The sequence below is a fragment of the Zootermopsis nevadensis genome, unplaced genomic scaffold (genome assembly GCF_977971745.1).
Source record: "Zootermopsis nevadensis isolate Lab colony 2312 unplaced genomic scaffold, Znev_1.0 Znev_ptg000008l, whole genome shotgun sequence".
Taxonomy (NCBI): domain Eukaryota; kingdom Metazoa; phylum Arthropoda; class Insecta; order Blattodea; family Termopsidae; genus Zootermopsis; species Zootermopsis nevadensis.
Window position 1 is genome coordinate 13,844,277 of NW_028259140.1, and position 21,176 is coordinate 13,865,452.

A 21,176-nucleotide genomic window follows, 5' to 3' on the forward strand; every position below is an offset into this window, starting at 1 on the left:
ACTTGGCACGGTCTGGCGGATGCAATAGTAGGAACATGTAACAGCAGAAAGGCGCGGCGCAACCTTCAGTTGTTTTTAAGTATGTGTCTCGCAGTGTTGCTACTCGCAGCGGTGTCGCTCGTGCGAGGTAAGTTAATATCTCTTTGTGAGAGCCGAGGTTTTCACGGCGGTGAAGATACCAATGTTGACTTCTGGATTGTAACGCCGTGTGGGCTTATGGGTAGATTCCGACGTTGAGGAGGAAAACACTGTTTCAATTTGTAGGTGCATACCAAAGTCAGGGCCGTGCAGAAGTATCTTGGGACTCGGGGCAACGCCCTGGCTCTAACCCCCCCCCCCCCCTTGCAATAGCCTGACCAGGGTTTCGGATAAACATACTATCTCCATCTTCAGGACAACAGTGTGATTCTTCGAAACGATGATAATATACCTACAAGTCCACACAATATTACAACCCAGAAGACAAACATGGAAGTAAACCAAATTCTGATTGGTTTATAAACTACTTCACAAAACAAATAAAAACAACATAAAATATGAAATCCAACGGTTACACCGCCACCGACTAGGTGTGCAGAGTCTCGTTTGTAAAATCGCGGCCAGCCACACGAAGGTGATATCACAAAACACGCAGAGAAATAACACCACGGCCGCCGTGAGAAATGTAACTTCAATAGCTCGCTTCGCACAGGTCAGTCTCCGCCCGCAGTGAGTGAGCTGTGCATGGGATGCTTGTGCGAAGCCAACACGAACTGCGACCGGAGCTTCCGGTGCGAGGAAGGCGAGTGCGGGCTGTTCCGGATCAGCGTTCCTTACTGGAAAGACGCCGGGAGCCCCGTCATCAAGGACGACAATGCCACGGACGACGGCGGTAAGCCTCGGTCGTACCAATAAGCGGGCGAAGGGAGTCGGGGCATCAGGCTGCGTCTAACTGGTTCCTCGTGTGTTTCAGCGTTCCAGCGCTGTGTCCTGGACCCGTACTGCGCTGCGCGCACCGTGCAGGGTTATATGACCAGGTTCCACAAGGTGAGCACGTGCATGATCAACGGGGATGTGCTTAAAAGATGGCCAATGCCACGATGAAGTGAGAGGTGCTTCAAAAGGGGCTTCATCTTTCTACTCACTCCACCAAATTAATTTTTAACCAACTGAATTCTTTTTCATTTGTCTCGATACAAACCTCAAACGTCAGATATGACGTCATTTCAGCTTCTTGGTACGCACAATCTAGCTGGCGTTCACACGAACTTCGAGTGGCGAAACGATGCTGATGACATTTTGGGTTTCAACAGATTTTTGTTTAAAAAGACCATTCAAGACCTAAAGTTCATCTCACCGCGTATTATTTTCGTTCCAGTTTGATAGCATAAAATGTCTCGCCATTGCAGCCAGTCACAGATAATTTCGTATGCACTAAGATTATATTCATAGGCCTACCACCCATAAATTAAATCTGTCTTAAAACTGACTGCAAGATTAAATACCAAATAAGGTAATACCCTGTAACAGTGGAGACTTCAAAAACCAGGATATCTTTGGCGATAACTTCTCTGTCAGTGATTGACCTACTCGTAGCTGTCCAAAAAATACAATGTTCTCGGACACTAGAACGTTTCGACTCGAGGCTCCGGGTCATTCAGTTTCATTTGCCGCTGAGATCGAGGCTTCACACCAAAATCACGTTCAGTAGAACTCTCGTCTACAATAAATCCCTGTATATATATATTTTTTTAAAAGAAGCCACTGTCAAATACTCACATCGATTCCTGCATTGGCTGTTAATGCAGACCGAGAGAAACTTCCACTGTCGCAGAACTGCTGATGCAGGAATACTGATGCTGAGTCTCGCTGCACTCTTGTGATCTCGCGACTGCGCTTACGAGACAAGGCCAGCCAAAGTGCTCACTCTCTTAACACAAATACGAAGCTTGAACTCATAAAACCAGTAAATGTCCTTCTTCACCGAAATGCGACCACGTGTTGGTGGCTTGTCTCCCAGCAAATTTCAGCGGAAACGATCGGACAATGGCGTATTACCATGGCTGATCAAAACCGTCGAACTCCACTGACCTTATATGACGACATCTAAAGCAGCGGTTTCCATATTCTTTAATTCTGAGGCGAATAATAAAAAATTGAAGCTTCAGTCTAAAAATATTAGTAACCGAACCCCGAAACTACATCTGCCCCTCATTGCTAATACAATTCCGTTCTTAAATGCGCTAGCAACACATAACCTTACCCCACTATTTCTTAATGCTACATACAAGGTCGTATGCTGCCTTTGGTGCTGTAAGCCTGACACTGAACTACTTCAGTCGCTAAACCAGTTCAGCAGCCTTGTCTGTTTGTCCTTACTTTTCATACTTCCCGATCTCATCAAAGACTTTACCATCTAATGCATCAAATGGAATCACACGGTCTCTGCACCAAGAACCTTGCCTTGTACATCCCTAAACGTCTGCGGATAACATCTGAAAGTTTTGTCTTACACAAAATAACACGGTCAACCTTATATTCCGATCATGTCACGCTTAAAGATTCTGACATAAACTTCACCTCCACTGTCACGAACATTTTTACTTACACCTCAGAAAGTAACACATTCAAATGCGACACACATTACGTAACTCAAGACAGTCTTACAACTACGTGCAGGAATCCACTATATGGATATTATTAGAACACCAGAATAATATCGACGTCTGTTAACAAACAGCACCGCTGTGCTATTTCTTAAGGCCGCAAGAAACACAGCAGTGGAGTTTATCAGAGAACCGATACAGTGGGTCGAAACAGAGCGTTACCTTGGAGTTACCCTTGACATCGGGCTTACTTGGTCGGCACACGCCAACCAGGTGGGAAAGAAGGCAGCTCAGAGATTGGGCGTGCTTGTCTCCCTCCGTCAGAAACGGTACGCTGCTCTACAAGCAGTTTATCCGTTCTAGGATGGATTACGCATGCCCGAAAGCTGCAAGTGTTACAATCCAAGTGTCTTCGTACTGCGAGTAACACACCTTGGTTCTTAGCACAGAACTGGCTGAGATTTTCGACTCTGAGTTAGCTGATGAGGAGAATCCCTTAGTCCGGAAGGCACTCATCCACGGGTAATCGAGGTGGACTGATATCAGCAGGCCAAGGCCGAGGTGATTCCTAAAAAGTCGGCACAACGAGTCGTGTCCAATTACTAGGCTATCGTGACCTAAGTTTTTCGTCCTTTTCCTCAGTTGTAAGGCAGATACCAGGATATAATTCAAAAGAAGCAAGGCCTTCCTTCCACAATCATGGAGGCTATATACGACGAGAGCGAAGCAGATCCCTTCCACGCTCTATATACAAGGCTGATCGGAAATATCCGTGGCCATAATTGTTTACAGGTCATTTTTACTTTACGGCTGACGATGGAAGCGGTATGTTCCTCCGAATCTTTGGTATATACCTACAAGTCCAGAAAGTGTGTCCGATTTATTTCCATGGTGATAAAATTAGACAGGGTTTGCCGACTGTGAACGCTTATGTTGGCAGGACTGTAACGGGGACAAGGCGGTGGACTGTCAAGACTTCGCGATGCTGCACTACCTAGGTGCGGGCTGCGAGGGTGACCCTGACGAGGGCTTTGGGCAGTTCCGCGCCGCGCTGAACGAGTGCCTGGCCGAGGTCATGAAGCTACCTGGGAGCTCTGGTCGAATGTAATTTGGCAGAGCAGTCAACCGCCGTCCGTAACTCGATGGCTGGATTTCAGGGGTGACGAAGGATGAGGGTGGGTGTGTTGGGGGTGTTTTAGGCTGACCTCAGAAGAAAGAGACTACCGATGTTGTACACCCTTAATAACTTTCTGAACTGTTTTATCGAAATCAATATGCGGCCTTCGGAACGTTTGTTTTTATAATAAATAGGGAAGTCGAAAATTATCACTAATAGATATTGGATAATACTGTTTTCTCCAACCCACAGTTTTACCAATTACAATTATTTTTTGTGTATTCTTGTGAGGGAAATTTCATTCGAATTAACCAATCAGTGTCGAGAAATCGTGGTAGCGACTTCTCTAGCTGAAGGTTGATGGAACGTGGTTTTCACCGTGGCACACCAACACTCATTCTCGTTTCGGCTTTGATATTTCACACACAAAATGTCAATCTACCCACGTTTACAAGTTCATTATAATTAATTGTATATATATATATATATATATATATATATAATCTAACTTTTCCATGTTTATAAGCTAACTTAAAAAGACACAATTTCACCAGACTTAACAATTCAGTCAATAAACTTACAGTTTATTAATACGTGTGTCATCATTATCTGACCGTGATACGCCCTGCTGATGGAATCTCTTCTCTACCGAAGTCTTAAGACGAAAACAAATCCTTAAACCTTTTAGGCTAGGGACCCACTGGCGCGACTAGCCGCGCGCGGCTGCCGCGCCGCGTCAGTGGGTCTCTAGCCCGCGGTTGCCGTCCAACTAAAGAAAGCCTACAATACTCATCTGCAAGGAACTAGGAGAATCGTGCCAATGCGTGGAGCGACAGGTCGCTTTAACTTGAGACCGGCTCCAGACGTGGCCCTGTAGCAATTAGTGCTGTAAAGTGCAACAGGCAACCACGTTTGTCCTATGCCCCCGTGAGGGATCGAACCCCGGTCGTCCAATCGGTAGTCAGTCCATAAAATCTTCTGTGTTTTGCCCACTGAGTTACCGAGCAGCAAACGAATAATTCCGCGCCTGTACGAGGCAGGCAGTCTCGCTTGGTCCGTCATGAAGTGGAGTTGCGTCGTGCTGTATCTGCTGGTGACCCGCGGTGAGTGTGATGATCAGCAAGGTTAGAACTTACGTCGAAACAAGATATGTTTTACGAAAGGGCCTCTGTTCGCTTTCAGAAGGCTTACACGATAGACCATAAAATGAGTAAGTCTTCGTTTCATTGCTTCTTAAGCAGGGACTGCAGATAGTTTATACGGACACCAAAAGTTCGCTTCAGTAAATTCGCTGCTAGTTTATTAATTATTTAAGCCCTCTTGAATACACCGATTATTCACGGCTCTTGAAACATTCCAAACGCACAGCTTAAAACTAAAATTAATAATAATTTAAATTTCGCAACAGAATTCACTTTACACCGCATTTAAGGTTGGCTTCATCGCCATGACGAAAAGTCAATTCACGATTAAGCGGTCTTCCTTCCAATGCGTATAAAATATAATTGTACTCGGTTTCCACAGCCTCGTTTATTAAAACGAGGTGTGCATCGCGTGAAGGCGTCCCACAGACCCCTAAAGCTGATATTTTAACAGGATTAACAATAAAGATATTTGTCTGTTAAACAAGGATAAGGAATCCTGAATTTTTTTTTTCAGTTACTATTATTAGACCTGCAGTGAACTGCAGAACAGGCTAGCACTTAACGTCGCCATGTTGGCACGCATGTCTTCTGTTGGTTCCCTGTAGGGGGAAGTGGTCAGCTGGTCACCACATCCTGCTGGCACGGATATTCGCATTTTGGTTCGCACGCCCCTCACACAGACTGGACATATTCTAGCCCTCACTGCTCCATGCCAAACTTCCTCGTTGTCTCTCCCTTTCCTTCTTTCATCTGTCATTTTTATACCAACACAATCGTCTGTTTTCTGCAGCATGAAAAATGACTCATTTAGCCTCCGCTCTCATGACTACCAACACTTCCAATGTTCCTGATTCTGCCAACCACAAATACAAAATCCGATCTCGTATAAATCCACTTTCATTTCAAATGTGGATGGGGGAGTAACCTTCTCATATCGTTCGATGTGTGCGCCCTCCTTTTCAATTTTTGAGAGTATTCCTAGCCTAATCCATGCGTGCTACATTCCCCGCGCATCCTAATAACACTTGGCGAAGATACAGATTATGAAGCTTTTCGTTATATAAATCACCCCAGTCTACATAATATGTAAAAAAAATATTACACTAATACGCCAACGATGAGAAACATGGCGACGTATATAAACAAGATTTATTTCAATTTACATTTTAACTTGCTGGCCCAGCAGCTACTGGAGAAAATTACGTCGTAAGTAATTGGGGGGGGGGAGATAAATGCAAATGCAAAGACAATTTATCTATAAAATGAAGACAGTAAAGGTAGAAAATATACTGTATTTATCGGTCGACCTTTTTGAATATAAGGACGTACGAAGGACTTTGATTCTGTATTCTGTAATAGCGACCGTTTGGAAACAACATATCAGTGACTAACGGTGAGTGACGATAATTAGGTGTTACCAAACCTAACTCAGCGTTCTATGCCACGTAAGTAAATAATTTTAAAAAAAAATATCGAGCAAATTCCTACCAACATCAGGCATTACACTGTTAAAACCCAAGTAAACACGTGGCAGTTGGAAGCATATTTCGCATCTCCTTTCCGTTTAGAATAATAGTGATTATTACAGATAAACGATGTTTGTTACGAAATTTGAAATAGCTAAACAAGACCGCGCCAACAAAACACTTTCAAAACTATTGAGGCAATTCTGAACCGAATTATATATATATATATATATATATATATATATAAATAAAAATCTGCCACGGTGGTCTAGCGGTTAGAACGCTGGACTTGTAATCCTGGGGTCTCGGGTTCGATTCCCGGCGGTGCCCGAATTTATAACTTGTGTTGGGCAAGGCCGTGGTCTAGGCAACACGGAGTTTTCCTCCGTGGCATCCCAACAATTACTCCATTCACACACAGAAGAAGGCAATGACAAACCACTTCTGGATCATCTGCCAAGAACGTATATGAACAGGTCCCAGTCCGAGAAAAGGATGGAAGGATCCTGTTCATATGGACCTGTCCTCAGACAGAACACTAAAAAAATAATAAAAAACACACACACAGAGACAAAGGCCGCGATTAACGTTCCACCAGTCTGAGCTACATTATCGTCAACAAAAAATTCCTGCAATTAGAAGGAAAACTATTATGAGTATTAGTAGAGTCGACTAGCCACGTCTCCGTTTAACAAATAATTTTATAATATATGGAACATGCAGTATTATAAAATTCAACATAATTCGTTATTAAACCTCTAACGTTTTGATAACAGATGTTAGGATGTCAACTAGCCATTTACATTATCACTGTTTTGACTGAAGGCCATTCATTAGTCGGTAGAAGCCGATAGGCACCTTCTTTTCTCCATTATCATTATTCAAGGCAGGAACAAGAGTTTTTTCTGAGGGCAACAAAACGGGATCTGCAGAGGAATAAATCTGGTTTGGGGTCCTTTTCCCAGGGGTTAAAACGCGGCAGGGGAGTGGCGCTGACCAATCACCCCCATCTAGTGCCGAGTTTAAGAATGAGTAGGAGCTATACTGCCTCTCCCCCCAAGCGCCTTCATGGCGTATAGTGAGATGGCTTTGCTTTAACCTTTTTGGGCCGCACCCCAGCGTTACTGAAAGAGGAAAGTACTCACAGACAAGATTTATATTTCGTCTTTAACCTGTTTCATGTTAATGACGTCAACTGAGTGAATTTTCAATGTCACGTGTGGTCACTGCAGGGCTCAAACGTGCCACAGACGGACAAACAGTCGTAGACAGAAATACAATTTCAAACACCAATCAAACGTTTCTCACTTTTCCTAGAACCTTTTCCTTCTGTAGAGTGGGGATTCATTTTTCCTAAAATTTTCTTTGCTCTCATCTCACGACTGGGAATCCACTGTGAGTAGCAGCAACAGCGTATAAAGCTGGAAAATTATCAGCTTCAGCACAATTCGTTATAGGCTTCTGCTGAGAATTCACTTTAACAGATACAGTGACTTCGTTCTTCGTCCAGGGACCGATTGTGGAAGACCACGATTCCCGAGGATGTCGACTAAGTTACAGTAGACTCGCATTGACTGAATCTTGAAGGTTTTTGAATAGGGAAATAAGCGAGGCATTGCAACTTTCAAGTTAGGTCACATCCTCAATAAATATGTTAACTTTATTAAATGATTTTAAAAGGCTAATTGGTGCAGACCTCATTAAGAAGAACTATCTCGAGGTGGACGATCAGCGACTCGTATTTCTCACAGACAGAAACGGGAGAAAAACTAACGATCCATAGGGAGAAAGAATCATCTTCGGCAATTTCGACATAGAAGACGAATGGGTAACGTCAGTTTCCATTAGAACGCGCCCCTGCAAACATCTTTCCTGGCGGCCATAACCAATACTCAAGTCAGCTGTCGCGCCAACAGCACAAACATGGCCGTACGCCACGACAATTCAGTTCAATCCAATTATTTAATGATGATAAGATAATAACAAAACAACACAGTTGTAAGTATCACGACATTCAGATGTACAGGAGAGCGAAGGTATTATATTTTATAACAATAACATATTTATAATTGCGAATAATAACTAAATTTTGACTCGAATATGATCCTGTCCCATGACCATCTACGTACAAACCCAGTGCACTAACCCATGAGCGAAATTTAATGTTACTGTTGGACTGTAGACTCCACTGTCTATATACAGGGTGAGCACAAAATAACTTCACACTTTCAAAACGATACAGAAAGCAAATGCGGCTTACTTCGAACTTCACACCCACTGGATAGAAAACCTCCCGAAGTTTTTTGTTACGCGTCTCAACTAGATTTTAAAATTGGCTAACCCACAACAGAGTAGTTGGTGTTCTGAAGTTAGCGAAGGAAGAGTCTGCAACAGTTATGCAACGTTCATTTCGCATACAATTTTACATGGAACCACCCAGACGAGTATCCATTTACGCTTGGTACAAGAAATTCGAGCAGAAAGGGTGCATTTGTAAAGGCTCATTCCTCTGTGAGTGATGCAACTGTGCTTCCTTATATTACCGCCCTGTGGCAACAGGTGGGGCCGTGTCCGACCTGTGCCTCACGTGTCTCTGTGAGGCTGCCTCCCAGTGCGACCTCAAGTTCCGCTGTGACCACGACGTCTGCGGGCCTTTCAAGATCATCAGAGACTACTGGATAGATGGGGGGAGCCTCGGTGGAGGAGGTATGACACACAACGTTGAGTAGCCTCTAAGCACACAGAAAGACTCATTGCGCATGAGCTGTAGCACTTTATTGTCTGTTCCCAGGCTGGGAGACCTGCGCAATGGATACACAGTGCGCAGTGAATACTGTTCGCGGATACATGAGCAAATACAAGAAGGTAAGCGAGGTCCCTACTGCGCATGCGACTTTCTGATTTCCGGATATCCTCTTTACAGACCACAAACTTAATCTGAATTCAACTCAGTTTTGGCAATGGTATTTTCTCTACACAAGATGTAAATTAGATTTTACAAAATTTATGGCATTTCCTCCAGACCAGATTTACGGACTTGTACTAAAGTCGGCGTACTTATATCAGGCAGTGACATCTATATTCTAATGACAGAGTCATATCACCAGAGCCTCTTTTGATAACAGTGTGCACTACGCGATGTTGAGGCTGACAGTAACTGCTCCTTGATCGATAGAAGAGCAGTCGAAATTTCCGCGAGAGATTTTCCAATTATGGTTTTTGAAGAAGTATAATATCACAATTATCATAATTTAATATAAACGCAGCTTTCTGACCCTGCTGTGTTCACAATGCTGATTCATTTTCTTGCATGGTTCTGCTTTTTTTTTTTCGTTGGATCATCATTTAAATAAAAACAAAAGTATGTCCCATTAATTAAAATATTCCAACAGCTGTAAACAAATTACTAAATCAGTCCTTCTGGCATAAAACGATTAGCAGTCCGCAATTTGGCACAACGCCATTTGTAGCCAAGTTCCTCCTCGCCACACTTCCATCGATCAAAGACAGAATTCTGTAATCCACTGACGTACAGATGGAACGGTTTCACGAGATGTACCACCGCTTCTTACATCCGTGATACGTCATGGAACGCCATTCCAATAAAAAGTCACCACGATGCTTGTTTAAAGTTGTTCAACAGTTGGTCGTCTTTCTCAGGACTGTGACGGAGACGGCGAGGTGGACTGCCAGGACTACGCGCGGATGCACAAGTTGGGTGGTGTCGGCTGCGTCAACGAGCCAGGCGTAGACTTCCTCAAGTTCAAAAGGGACCTTGACACTTGTCTCGCGGAAGTCAACACTTCGATGAACAGTATTATGTAGTAAGAGTCTGCAGAACTTACTCGAAACCACGTCATGGGGTTGCTTTCACAAACAAACCTAACCTCAATTTTTCTCTGTAACGGAATTTATTATTTACTTGTTTAAAAGTACGTGTTAAGAAAGTTTTAATTATTTATTCCACTACAGAATTTGTAAGCAGTGGAAATCAAATTACTATTAACAAGTGAAACTAAGCTTGATTTCAAATTTCCGTGCAACAAAATCTCCATCCGAACTTGCAGACACACTTACGGATAACAAGGATATAATTGCTGAGGATGAGTTAACTTTCTGGCCGGATCGTGCGTTAAATCCGTTAACGTGGGTTATAATCTAAAATACAACTAAATGTCACTTAATTATTGATCAGGAATTAAACAAATTGCGTACAAAGGAAAACAGCCATCTGACACATTTTAAACAAAACAAGTTAATAAATCCAAAAGACAAATATAACAACGGTCATCTACAGAACCATTCAAGTCCAGTTTATCAGAGAACTGCTCTATTATCAAGGCAATCACTTCGTTTGTCTCCTACTAAAAAAAGTGTTCAACTTATTTTATTTTTCAACTAGATTTTGTTTAGTTTTTGGTCATACAGAAACCATCAGAACCCACATCGACTTAAATAGGCCACCCCAACAGTGAAAAATAATATTACCACATGAGTCGTGCTATGTTCCTTCAACATTACCACGCGCGAGTACTTGTTAAAACAATAAGAGCTAAAAAAACACTACATGCGAAATATTTTGGCGAATTGTAACTTTTTCAAACAATTACGCACCTAGAGTAACTTTAAAAAGTGTATTTGCTAGCGCTTTTTTAGTTTTCTCAAAAGTGAGTTCTGTCGACTTATTTGCTACATGTTTCAGTGCAGCCAACTTTACGTTCGAGGCGAACTAAAACCTCCTTCATTCTTTTACTTTACTCCGTATCTGGAGGCGACGTCTGTCCGTACGTCCACTTCTGAGTGTCGTGGAACGAAAAGCGTTTCATTTCTACTATAACTGGATGGTTACGCAATAAGCCGAAATATAAGCACAGTCCTTTGTTTAGTACTCAGTGTAACTCATATGATGTAAAGACCTACATAACCTCGTTCTGAAGTTTGAACACGTTGCAAGTCGATGACAAAGAAAGTCGATAAATGCCACTGGACTACTTCACAAACTTGACAGTTTAAATCTCCGAAGCCGAATCTCGTCTAAATAATGTTCAACAATTCAGTCCGTACCGAAAAGAAAAACACTCCACAATTACAAAGATATTAACGCTGTTTACAGAGATAATCATACTAAAAAACCATAATACACTGTGGACAAAATGCAGAGTTACAGATTATTAAAACAGGTCGTAGATAATTCCACATAAAGCCCCTGGACTGGACTTCAAAGGGTTGATGCGTATATCAACAAAACAACAAAATCTACAGGTAACAGACTGTCAACAATAGAAACAGCGAAAATAATGCACTGGTGTACAATTAAATACAATTTTAAGCAGTGGAATTTTCTCCAAGTTAGATGTGATGGTTCTACAGTCATGTTTGGATCTCCGAAGGCGACATTTGCAAAGACAGAAAAACAAAGAAAGAACGGAGAGCAACATCTGAAGACAGAAACGGCATTGAGATTGGCGAGGCGCATTCAACCATTTAATCCAATAATCCTCTTCTGTCGTTTGAATCAGTGCAATTACCAGATTCCTTCAGAAAGAAATGTCTAAAGCGTGTGGAGCACAGCTGACGTAAAGAATTTCTGTCATCGGTAACTCCGCCTATGTCTGCGTGGCGGGCAGGCCAAGGCCGGCCGGGGCCACAGTCTTGCTCTGCAGGCATGAGGGACGGCTGCTCGATTGTGCTGCTCCTGCTGGCCACTTCCGGCTACGCGGGTAAGTGTTTTGTCGTCGAGCAAACAAAGAAACAAACTTGTTACAACAGTGCGTGCTAGGGCTTTGGGGGGGGGGGGGGGTAGGAGGAGTGCAGATCGCGGTATTTCCACCAATAAAACCAGATGATTGTGGTTGGTGAACTGCAATGATGTACTTGTCATCTGGCATTACTATAGACTGGAATTGCGTAGTGGAATTTCGTCAGAACCGGATAATAATGGTTGCTGGCTTACTACAATCGCAATTACCTCGTCATCTGGAATTACCTCTTCAGCATCTGAAACGCTTCTACCGCTGTGAGTAAGCTAACGTGGAATGAGCAGGAATATTATCTGCACTCCCCATGCGGTGGTCATATTGCCATCAGGTACTACCTCAAGCATGATGTAATGGTTACAACGCGGTGATATAACAGCGAGAAAATGTGTGAACAAGAACATTGCAACTTTGAGACGTTGGTGTTGATGTTGAAGATCCCACAGGAAACAGATTTTTAATTTACAATGAGAACAGCAACACAATTTTCTCAACCAAGATATTTTGCTTTCAGTCTGTTTCGCCTTTTATTCAACTTATCTTCCTTTGATAAAGAAAAATTACTTCTGCTGTTGATTGGGCGGAATTCCCTGAACAAGGGGTTTCTAAGCGTTTTCCACACATCAAATCACATTCATCCTTTGTAATCGACTCGTGGGCCACAAGATGACAAACTAAGACAATGATTTAAAATGCATGCTAAAAGATTAAAATATTACTTCATTGTCTCTAGTAAAATCGGTTATTAGTTGGTTTTCTGACATTACTATAGACTGGGAAATTTTTAAAATATCCGGTTTAATTTGTGTTGCTGCAATTTGCATGCGTCCATTTAGTAAGGAGCGCCCTTGTCCTTGACTGGCGTTCTTCATTCAGATGAACAAATGCTCACTCCAAAAGGCACGTACAGTCTGCAGACCAGGAGAAAATCCCTGCTAGGAATTCGATATACGCGCATGCGCGAGATTTCGCGGTGAGTGACGACCGATCCTAAAAGCATTCGTTCCACAACCACTGAACGAACAGCAGACGACAGGCTTTCATGTGTTCTAATGGGTACAGCTTTAAGATTACCTCACAGCGGCACAGCGATTTAATCTAGAATATTATCGCAACACAGTACAGGTGCACTCACTACATGCTACTCTTAACTGCTTGATGTTTTCAGTCTGTGTAGTAGCGTAAAACTGTGACGTATCACACTTCCCACCAATAGCAGCCCTCTAGTCCAGCTGATAAGTAACATTCCCCCCGCACCGACCAGAAACGACTTCCACCAGCAGGGTTTTTCTCGTGATCTGTGGACAGTACGTACTGGCAACAAAAACAAGACGTGGGTGTGCCCGTGAAGCCACTATTTTTCAGCATACAAAATGTTCGCAAGCCGTGAATTGCGAACCTGTCTCTCTGGAAGTGCATCCTGCCCCTAAAACCAGTTTTACCGCAAGGCCTCTTTTGTTAGCCGAGTAAACTGTAGATTTGCAAATGTCTGAACGACGAATTATTCAGAAGTTAGCTTGAGAAATTGACTTATCTACTGAAACCTGCACTGGCATTTTCTGTCCTTTATATGTAGCCTCACAATTTTTCCTGTCAGGACACGGTGCTCCTAGCCTCGCATGATAAAATGGGGCACATCACAATTGTAACAATGTTATGGGCTGGATGTAGGATCAACGTGATCTCGGTATACGACAAAATAAAGAGGGAGTCCGCCAATATAAATTATCCGGACGCTTGGTAGCAATGGCCAATGACGAAAAAATTCACTTGAAGACTCCACATTCTCGCGTGTATGTAATCCGGCTTTCCAATTCATGATGTAGCGCACCATACGGCCGTTTTTGGAACCACCAAACGGAAGTAGGGGAAAATCCCGTCTGCCTGCTACGTCAGACGATTACAGATCCTACGTACAGTACGATCACATAAGGCACTGCTTCCCAAACTTTTTTCTTCATTACCCAAAACCGCTTATCAGAAAGTCCTTTTTACCCAACGTAGGTAAAACACTAACTGCACAGAAAACATATATGACAAGTGAAGAGAGATCGATGAAAAATAGGAAACAAACAATGTTTTTGATGCAATGTCTTTATTTTAAATATCCTTAAACATTTTAGCAGCCAGAAAAAATTAGGTAATTATTCACCATGAATATTTCATCACGCAGGTCCCAGCTGATGAGTATAATTCTACTGCTCCATCTCATTTATAGTTCCGCAAAATTTGGATCAATTGGAGACAGAGCAGACCTCACATCGTATTCGGGGTTCAACAAACAGTTTCATTTCGTGCTCTTTATGAAGGCAAGAGTGGAAAATCCTACTTAACACACGTAGGTGTAATGTGTATTCCGAGGTGTGTCGTTACCCAAAGAAAAACCACTTTTACCCATTTTTGGGTAATTTACAAAGGTTTGGAAAGCACTGACATAAGGCGTTACTCATGCGTCAATTGCAGCGAACGTCATTGGCTGTTGAGTTAAACCAGCGGAGCACGTTTTAGGCATTCGGCAGAATGCGTGTCGTCTCGTCCACACCTGAACCTCGGAAAGCCTTGTGCAGCGCTGTTCTATTACGGCAAAAGGCGCAGGTGTGGACCTGGCTTTACGTTGACGCTGCCTTTCGATGCGTCTGGATTTACGTTCGCTTCCGATAGTGTGAACTCTGTAGTCCGTCGATTCTCCGTCAGGCGCCATTCGTTTATTGTCACTCGATTGCGGAGAATGTAAAAATAGCGAAATTAATTGGGCAACAAGAAGATGTATTTACATTCAGTGGACATAATTCCCCATGACATGTCGAGATTTCAGACCGGATGTGACAACTTACACATAACCTGTTTATCACAGTTGCATTACAAGAGAAGAGTCTCCAAGCGGCCTGCTTTTGATGCTGTAATGTATCAAATCTCCACACCGTGATTTCCTTATTTGTGTAGCTTTCGTGAATAATCTCCATATAACCCGATCCTTATAGTTGTATGTAGATTCGTGTCGAATCTCCAAACTGCATCTTCCCGCTGTTGGTGAGTTCCGCCGGATCTCCACATGGCGTGTTCCAAACTGTTCTTAACGTTCGTGACGAATCTCCACGCATCCTGTTTTCTTGTTCTTGCAGTGTTCGTGACGATTCTCCACGCACCCTGTTTCCTTGTTCTTGCAGTGTTCGTGACGAATCTCCACGCACCCTGTTTTCTTGTTCTTGCAGTGTTCGTGACGAATCTCCACGCATCCTGTTTCCTTGTTCTTGTAGTGTTCGTGACGAATCTCCACGCACCCTGTTTTCTTGTTCTTGCAGTGTTCGTGACGAATCTCCACGCACCCTGTTTTCTTGTTCTTGCAGTGTTCGTGACTAATCTCCACGCACCCTGTTTTCTTGTTCTAGCAGTGTTCGTGACGAATCTCCACGCATCCTGTTTTCTTGTTCTTGCAGTGTTCGTGACGAATCTCCACGCACCCTGTTTTCTTGTTCTTGCAGTGTTCGTGACGAATCTCCACGCATCCTGTTTTCTTGTTCTAGCAGTGTTCGTGACGAATCTCCACGCACCCTGTTTCCTTGTTCTTGCAGTGTTCGTGACGAATCTCCACACACCCTGTTTTCTTGTTCTTGCAGTGTTCGTGACGAATCTCCACGCATCCTGTTTTCTTGTTCTTGCAGTGTTCGTGACGAATCTCCACGCATCCTGTTTCCTTGTTCTCGCAGTGTTCGTGACGAATCTCCACGCACCCTGTTTTCTTGTTCTAGCAGTGTTCGTGACGAATCTCCACGCACCCTGTTTCCTTGTTCTTGCAGTGTTCGTGACGAATCTCCACGCACCCTGTTTTCTTGTTCTTGCAGTGTTCGTGACGAATCTCCACGCACCCTGTTTTCTTGTTCTTGCAGTGTTCGTGACGAATCTCCACGCACCCTGTTTCCTTGTTCTTGCAGTGTTCGTGACGAATCTCCACGCACCCTGTTTTCTTGTTCTTGCAGTGTTCGTGACGAATCTCCACGCACCCTGTTTTCTTGTTCTTGCAGTGTTCGTGACGAATCTCCACGCACCCTGTTTTCTTGTTCTTGCAGTGTTCGTGACGAATCTCCACGCATCCTGTTTTCTTGTTCTTGCAGTGTTCGTGACGAATCTCCACGCGGCTTGTTTCCGCTGTTTGTGCCACGCTGCCAACGAGTGCTCTACTAATCGAGCCTGTTCCATGGGCTACTGCGGCCCTTTCTCAATCTCGCATATCTACTGGGCAGACGCGGGCCGACACGTCCTGCCCGACGACCATCCAAACCCAAAAGAAGGTACGTATGACACCGTATCAGTTTCCGAGACCACGCAGAGGACGTCGATGACGTTAGTTTTCCAGTCCGAAACTCATTCTATGCCCGTTACCACAAGAAATACGTGCTTCCTGCAAGTATCCACGACCCCCACGCCCATGCCAAGGGTAAACTCAGGTTTTCCGACTGACCAGCACGGTGTTGCGGAGTGTCTGCAACCAGGACCTCTTGTAGACAGATTAGAGACTTCTAAAATCGACTCAGCTGCATTACTTATTCGCAAGTGACACCAGGTGAAACAGTCTCAGACACACGTGAACTACAATTATAATGTCACTTTACTCATGGAAGTGTTCGTCAGATCTCATATCCTGCAGCCTCTTCTGGGGAAACGCAGTGCACCTGAGTGGAGGTACCATCGATACAGTAACGTACGGGACACCTTTTCCTTCCAACTCTTGCTTGGAAGTGTTCTGGTAACCTGGCACTTGGTTGTATGTTGTAGCGTACGAGACCTGCGTGCAGGACTACGACTGCGCAACCAACACTGTGACGGGCTACATGGAGAAGTACGGCCGGGTGAGTAACACGCCAAATAGCGAGTCTTTTGTTACAACCAAGTGAAGTGAAATAGAGTAGTGAGGTTCAGTGCAGAGTTCCGCAACTAACGTGCCACGGATTTATGTAATAAACTGTATCTTCGCACGTCTTCGTTATGCAAGAGAACTATCTTATGTAGAGTAATGATAATTGTAATATAAACACACACTAGTTCACCATTGATACTTTTATTCAGCATGTGTTATTATGTTTTGTTTTCATATGCCTGCCTGCACACTTAATAGAGGAAGGATTTGTTTGATTATTCATAGCCACGTTTTCTTTCGTGAGACCAAATTTTGTGTTGTGACGTCATAAGTCTTTGACAAATCGGGGTGTGCAGCGGATTAAAAAAACTGGGGGGCTGCGAAACACAGGACTTCAGTGAGTCACAGGTCACATTGATCAGTTTCGAGTACAACCAGGTGACGTCACGGAAATAGAGTAATGCAACATCGTGTCTCTCTGTTCAGGATTGCAACGGTGATGGCGTCACAAACTGTGATGATTACGTCATGATTCACTACAATGGAGGCGGCAGTTGCGAGAAGCCAATCACGGACAAACTCTACAAGAAGAGGTACAACAGCTGCCGGGCAGCAGCCATCGCCGGTGAGTCAGTAGGCAGGCTAAACCCTCTGGATGACATGAAATGCCTTAGTAAGAAACTGCATGTAAGATTCTCCCTGCTTTTAGTCTCCCCAACTTTCAGAAATGCCACAAGTGTTTCTTCGTCCCCAGACATAATGGATCCACCGCCATTGTTAGGCCAAATGAAAATGGTCTTCCACGCTGGATGGAAATGGAATGATAAAATGCCATGATTCACCAACTGAAATTAGGTGCCGCTATCAACATTTCCTCCACGCAAAATTAAATTACTTGCCACCAGGACTGCGTCTACTGGGATCTCGCAATGACCAGTGTCGGTCGAATCCTGGTGCAGAAGTCAGGTCGTGCGAAAATACAATATTATTAAATCCTCCACCCAAAAACTCGCACCACAACGCCAAGGTATTCAATAATAAAAGTAATAATAATATGCAGGAAAGCTGGGGTAAAGCTAGACAAGGAGAACACATCCCGAAGGCAGTTGGGGCAAGTCAGGATAATAAAATAATATTTTGTGGAACCAACAATTCGGAACTGATAGAACCATCACAAATAATAAACCAGATGATATAATCCGAAACAAAAATGGAACCTGCCTCCTAATTGATATTGCAATACCAACTGACAGAAATGTAATTAAGAAGGAAGCGGCGATCTTGAAATACAAGGACCTTCTCTTTGAAATTCAGCGAATCTGGAAAGTAAGAGCACAAGTAATCCCAATAATTATAGGAGCAACTGGTATGTCCCCATGTCACTCAAAAAACATTTGGCCAACATCCCGGGTGATCACGACTTCAGGGAACTTCAGAAAACCGCCATTTTAGAAACATCATTCGAAAGACGCTCATGTAAAACATATAATGCCTCACGCGAAATCTGTTTAATGTATGTAACACGTATTTAAAAACAAAATGTATTTCAGAAATAGCTGCTGAGCTATGTACCTCAGCGGTAAGGTTTGTCTCAGGTGCATAGACGTAAATGAAATAATAATAGTAATAACACTATCACGTCTTTGTTATGTTGTTTGTTAATACGCTTATTTTACATTCCTCCAATTTTAGTGGTCTGGTGGCGCTTTACCTGCCAAACCAGAGATTTACTCTGTCCTGGCAATGAAATATGGATGGTTATGTTGCAGTGACACTGTATACAGTGGCGTTTCCTCTATATCAAATACTAACTAACTACATGGCTTACGGAACCCGAAGGTACTTCACCGAATTAACCAAAGCCCTCCACCGGACCCTGTCCTGGGTCAACAAAATCCAGTCTCCTTCAACTCCTATCTCCCATAGATCCCGCCTGAGATTATCCTCCCATCTACGTCTAGGTCTCCCCAGAGGTCTCTTCCCCTCAGGCTTCCCAACCAATACCCGGTGCACACCTATTGCCCCCATCCATGAGCGCTACAAGCCCTGCCCATCTCATTCTTCTTGACTTAATCTCCCTGACAGTATTGGGGGAGCAGTACAAATTATTAAACTCATCATTATGCAGTTTTCTCCATGCCCCATCGTCTTCCCTCTTAGGCCCAAATACCCTCCTCAACACCCGATTCTCAAACACTTGCAATCTGTGTTCCTCCCTCTGAGTGAGAGACCATGTTTCGCACCCATACAAAACAACAGGCAAGATTATTGTTTTGTATACTTTAATTTTCAGGTTCTTAGAAATCAGAGGAGAAGACAAAATATTTTTAACTGAGAAGTAGCAAGCATTTCTGGAATTTAGTCTCCTCCTAACTTCCTCATAAATATAATTTTGATTTGTTATTGTTGTTCCCAAATATTTGAACTTTGTAACCCTTTCAAAGGATTTATTAGCCACCCTAAGATAATTTTGCCCGCCTGTCTTCTGACGACGAGATACTAACATGTACTTAGTTTTTTCTGAATTTACTTCTAGCCCCACTTGTCTACTAGCCTCTAGTAAAACTTCTGCATTCCTTTTATTGTATTCATATCGTCCCCCAATAAATTAACATCATCAGCATTTGCCAATAGTTGATTTGCCCCATTCAATTGCAAACCCTCCTGCATATCTTGGGCTTTTCTGATGGCATATTCTACCACAAAGTTAAAGAGCAAGGGAGACAGATCCATATCAAACACAGACGATGTAATTCATGACTCAAATTGGAACGGTGTAGCGATATTCAATGCACACCAGATGCAATGGTTTTTCCACCTACACTTTCATCTGACACATTATTTATTTGTGTAAACTGGTACAAAACACTCTTTAATTTGCCTTTCTTTATTTAGTAATACAAAATGGACAATTGTCAGTTTCAAGATTGATTCGAGGAGAATAAGACACCATTCAATATAGTCTGTGCATAAAACCAAAATACTGACATATTTTACCCTGATGATGGTCCCTTAAAGGTCAAAACATGTTGGGTCAGTCCAAAATTCACTTGAGAGTGAATGATAAGCCACCATGTGAACCAAAGAATTTAGTCTCTTCCATAAAATGTCGACAGGTTTAGAATTTATCAAACTATAAAAGTTAGTGACATCTGCTCATAACTCAACAAAAACACAGCCAACTGAACTAACCTACACGTGTCGCCAAGTGTTCGTGCACTATCTGAAATTCGGAGTTTCATAGAGCTGCTAAAAATCAAACCGATTTTTAACCTACGTTAACTTAACGCTGGTAGTGTAATTCCATATATATGGTCATAGTCATTATTCGGTCGCCAAAGTCTCGTTTATGAAAGTTGGTTCCACTCAGTGAAGGAGAGGTTGACTAGTAAACCAACATTTAAGTAGGAGACCCTGTAATGTTTGACCCCCCCCCCCCACATCTCCCAGAACTCCATAAAAAATACAGAATATACCGAACTTTGTGCGAGAGCCCGCTTCAAAAATTCTACAATCATTTCTTATTTCTTTTCAGTGGACTAGCGTGTCTGCACGAACTCTCGCCTGTTCTTGGGATTGCAGCGATATCAGAAAAGTGGAACAACTTGCAGTCCATGTTTCTGCGTCACCAACTTCAGCAGTTCATATGTCATTTAATTAAAAATAATATCCAAGAAAAATTGTGTATTGTGGCTATAACTCATGATCCACTGCACAAGACAGTGGTGTCAACAGTAAGCAATTCCAGTCCCACACAGCCTCGTATTCTTCTACGAGCAGTATTTTCCCCCCGCTTATTCGCTAAGAGATTCTAAGACGCAATTTCTTCACGTTTTATGACGTCTAAGAATCGATGTCGAAAAATTATATCGAATGATTAAGGCGCTATGAAAATCTTCATGTCCATAAAACTGGTCATGGGACAGAAAACACAAATACAGCAACAAAGAATACGAAACTATTAATACAAGGACGTTTCATGTTTGAACATTGGCAATTCCTATTGTAACTCACGTATGACCCCCCCCCCCCCCGGAAAACCTCTTACTAAACCAAGGTGCGTCTTACAACCGATGGCGTCTTAGACTTGAGGAAACAACTGTTTGATATCCCACCCTCTGGATCACTGGATACATTCGACAATGTTAAGAACAATTATTAAAATTGATTAAATGATAATGATGGATTATTAAATGACGATTATGTGAATATTGAATATACCATGATTATTTAAGGGTAACGATGATTAAGT

General features: G+C 42.9%; 3 protein-coding genes across 4 annotated transcripts in view; 2 read left to right on the forward strand and 1 right to left on the reverse strand.

Annotated features, from left to right (window-relative positions):
• LOC110829294 (uncharacterized) overlaps positions 1-21,176 on the reverse strand; it is a 39,330-nt gene that overhangs the window by 4,894 nt on the left and 13,260 nt on the right. Inside the window, exon 1 of one of the 2 annotated variants that reach the window (XM_087345169.1) lies at positions 1,759-2,118. The exons of the other annotated variant lie outside the window; for it this stretch is intronic. The gene's annotated coding sequence lies outside the window, so the exon portion shown is untranslated. Of the gene's footprint in view, positions 1-1,758; positions 2,119-21,176 lie in introns of those variants that run through there. 2 annotated transcript variants of the gene reach the window in all.
• On the forward strand, positions 7-10,537 carry LOC110829284 (uncharacterized). The gene is made up of 8 exons (XM_022062860.2): positions 7-127; positions 692-871; positions 953-1,026; positions 3,526-3,690; positions 4,664-4,826; positions 8,873-9,019; positions 9,105-9,178; positions 9,974-10,537. The coding sequence occupies exons 1-8, from the start codon at positions 82-84 to the stop codon at positions 10,136-10,138; spliced, it is 1,014 nt and encodes a 337-aa protein (XP_021918552.2). The 5' UTR covers positions 7-81; the 3' UTR covers positions 10,139-10,537.
• Positions 11,918-21,133, forward strand: LOC110829283 (lysozyme). Its single transcript, XM_022062858.2, has 5 exons — positions 11,918-12,033; positions 16,182-16,358; positions 16,843-16,916; positions 17,411-17,549; positions 20,460-21,133. The coding sequence occupies exons 1-5, from the start codon at positions 11,922-11,924 to the stop codon at positions 20,465-20,467; spliced, it is 510 nt and encodes a 169-aa protein (XP_021918550.1). The 5' UTR covers positions 11,918-11,921; the 3' UTR covers positions 20,468-21,133.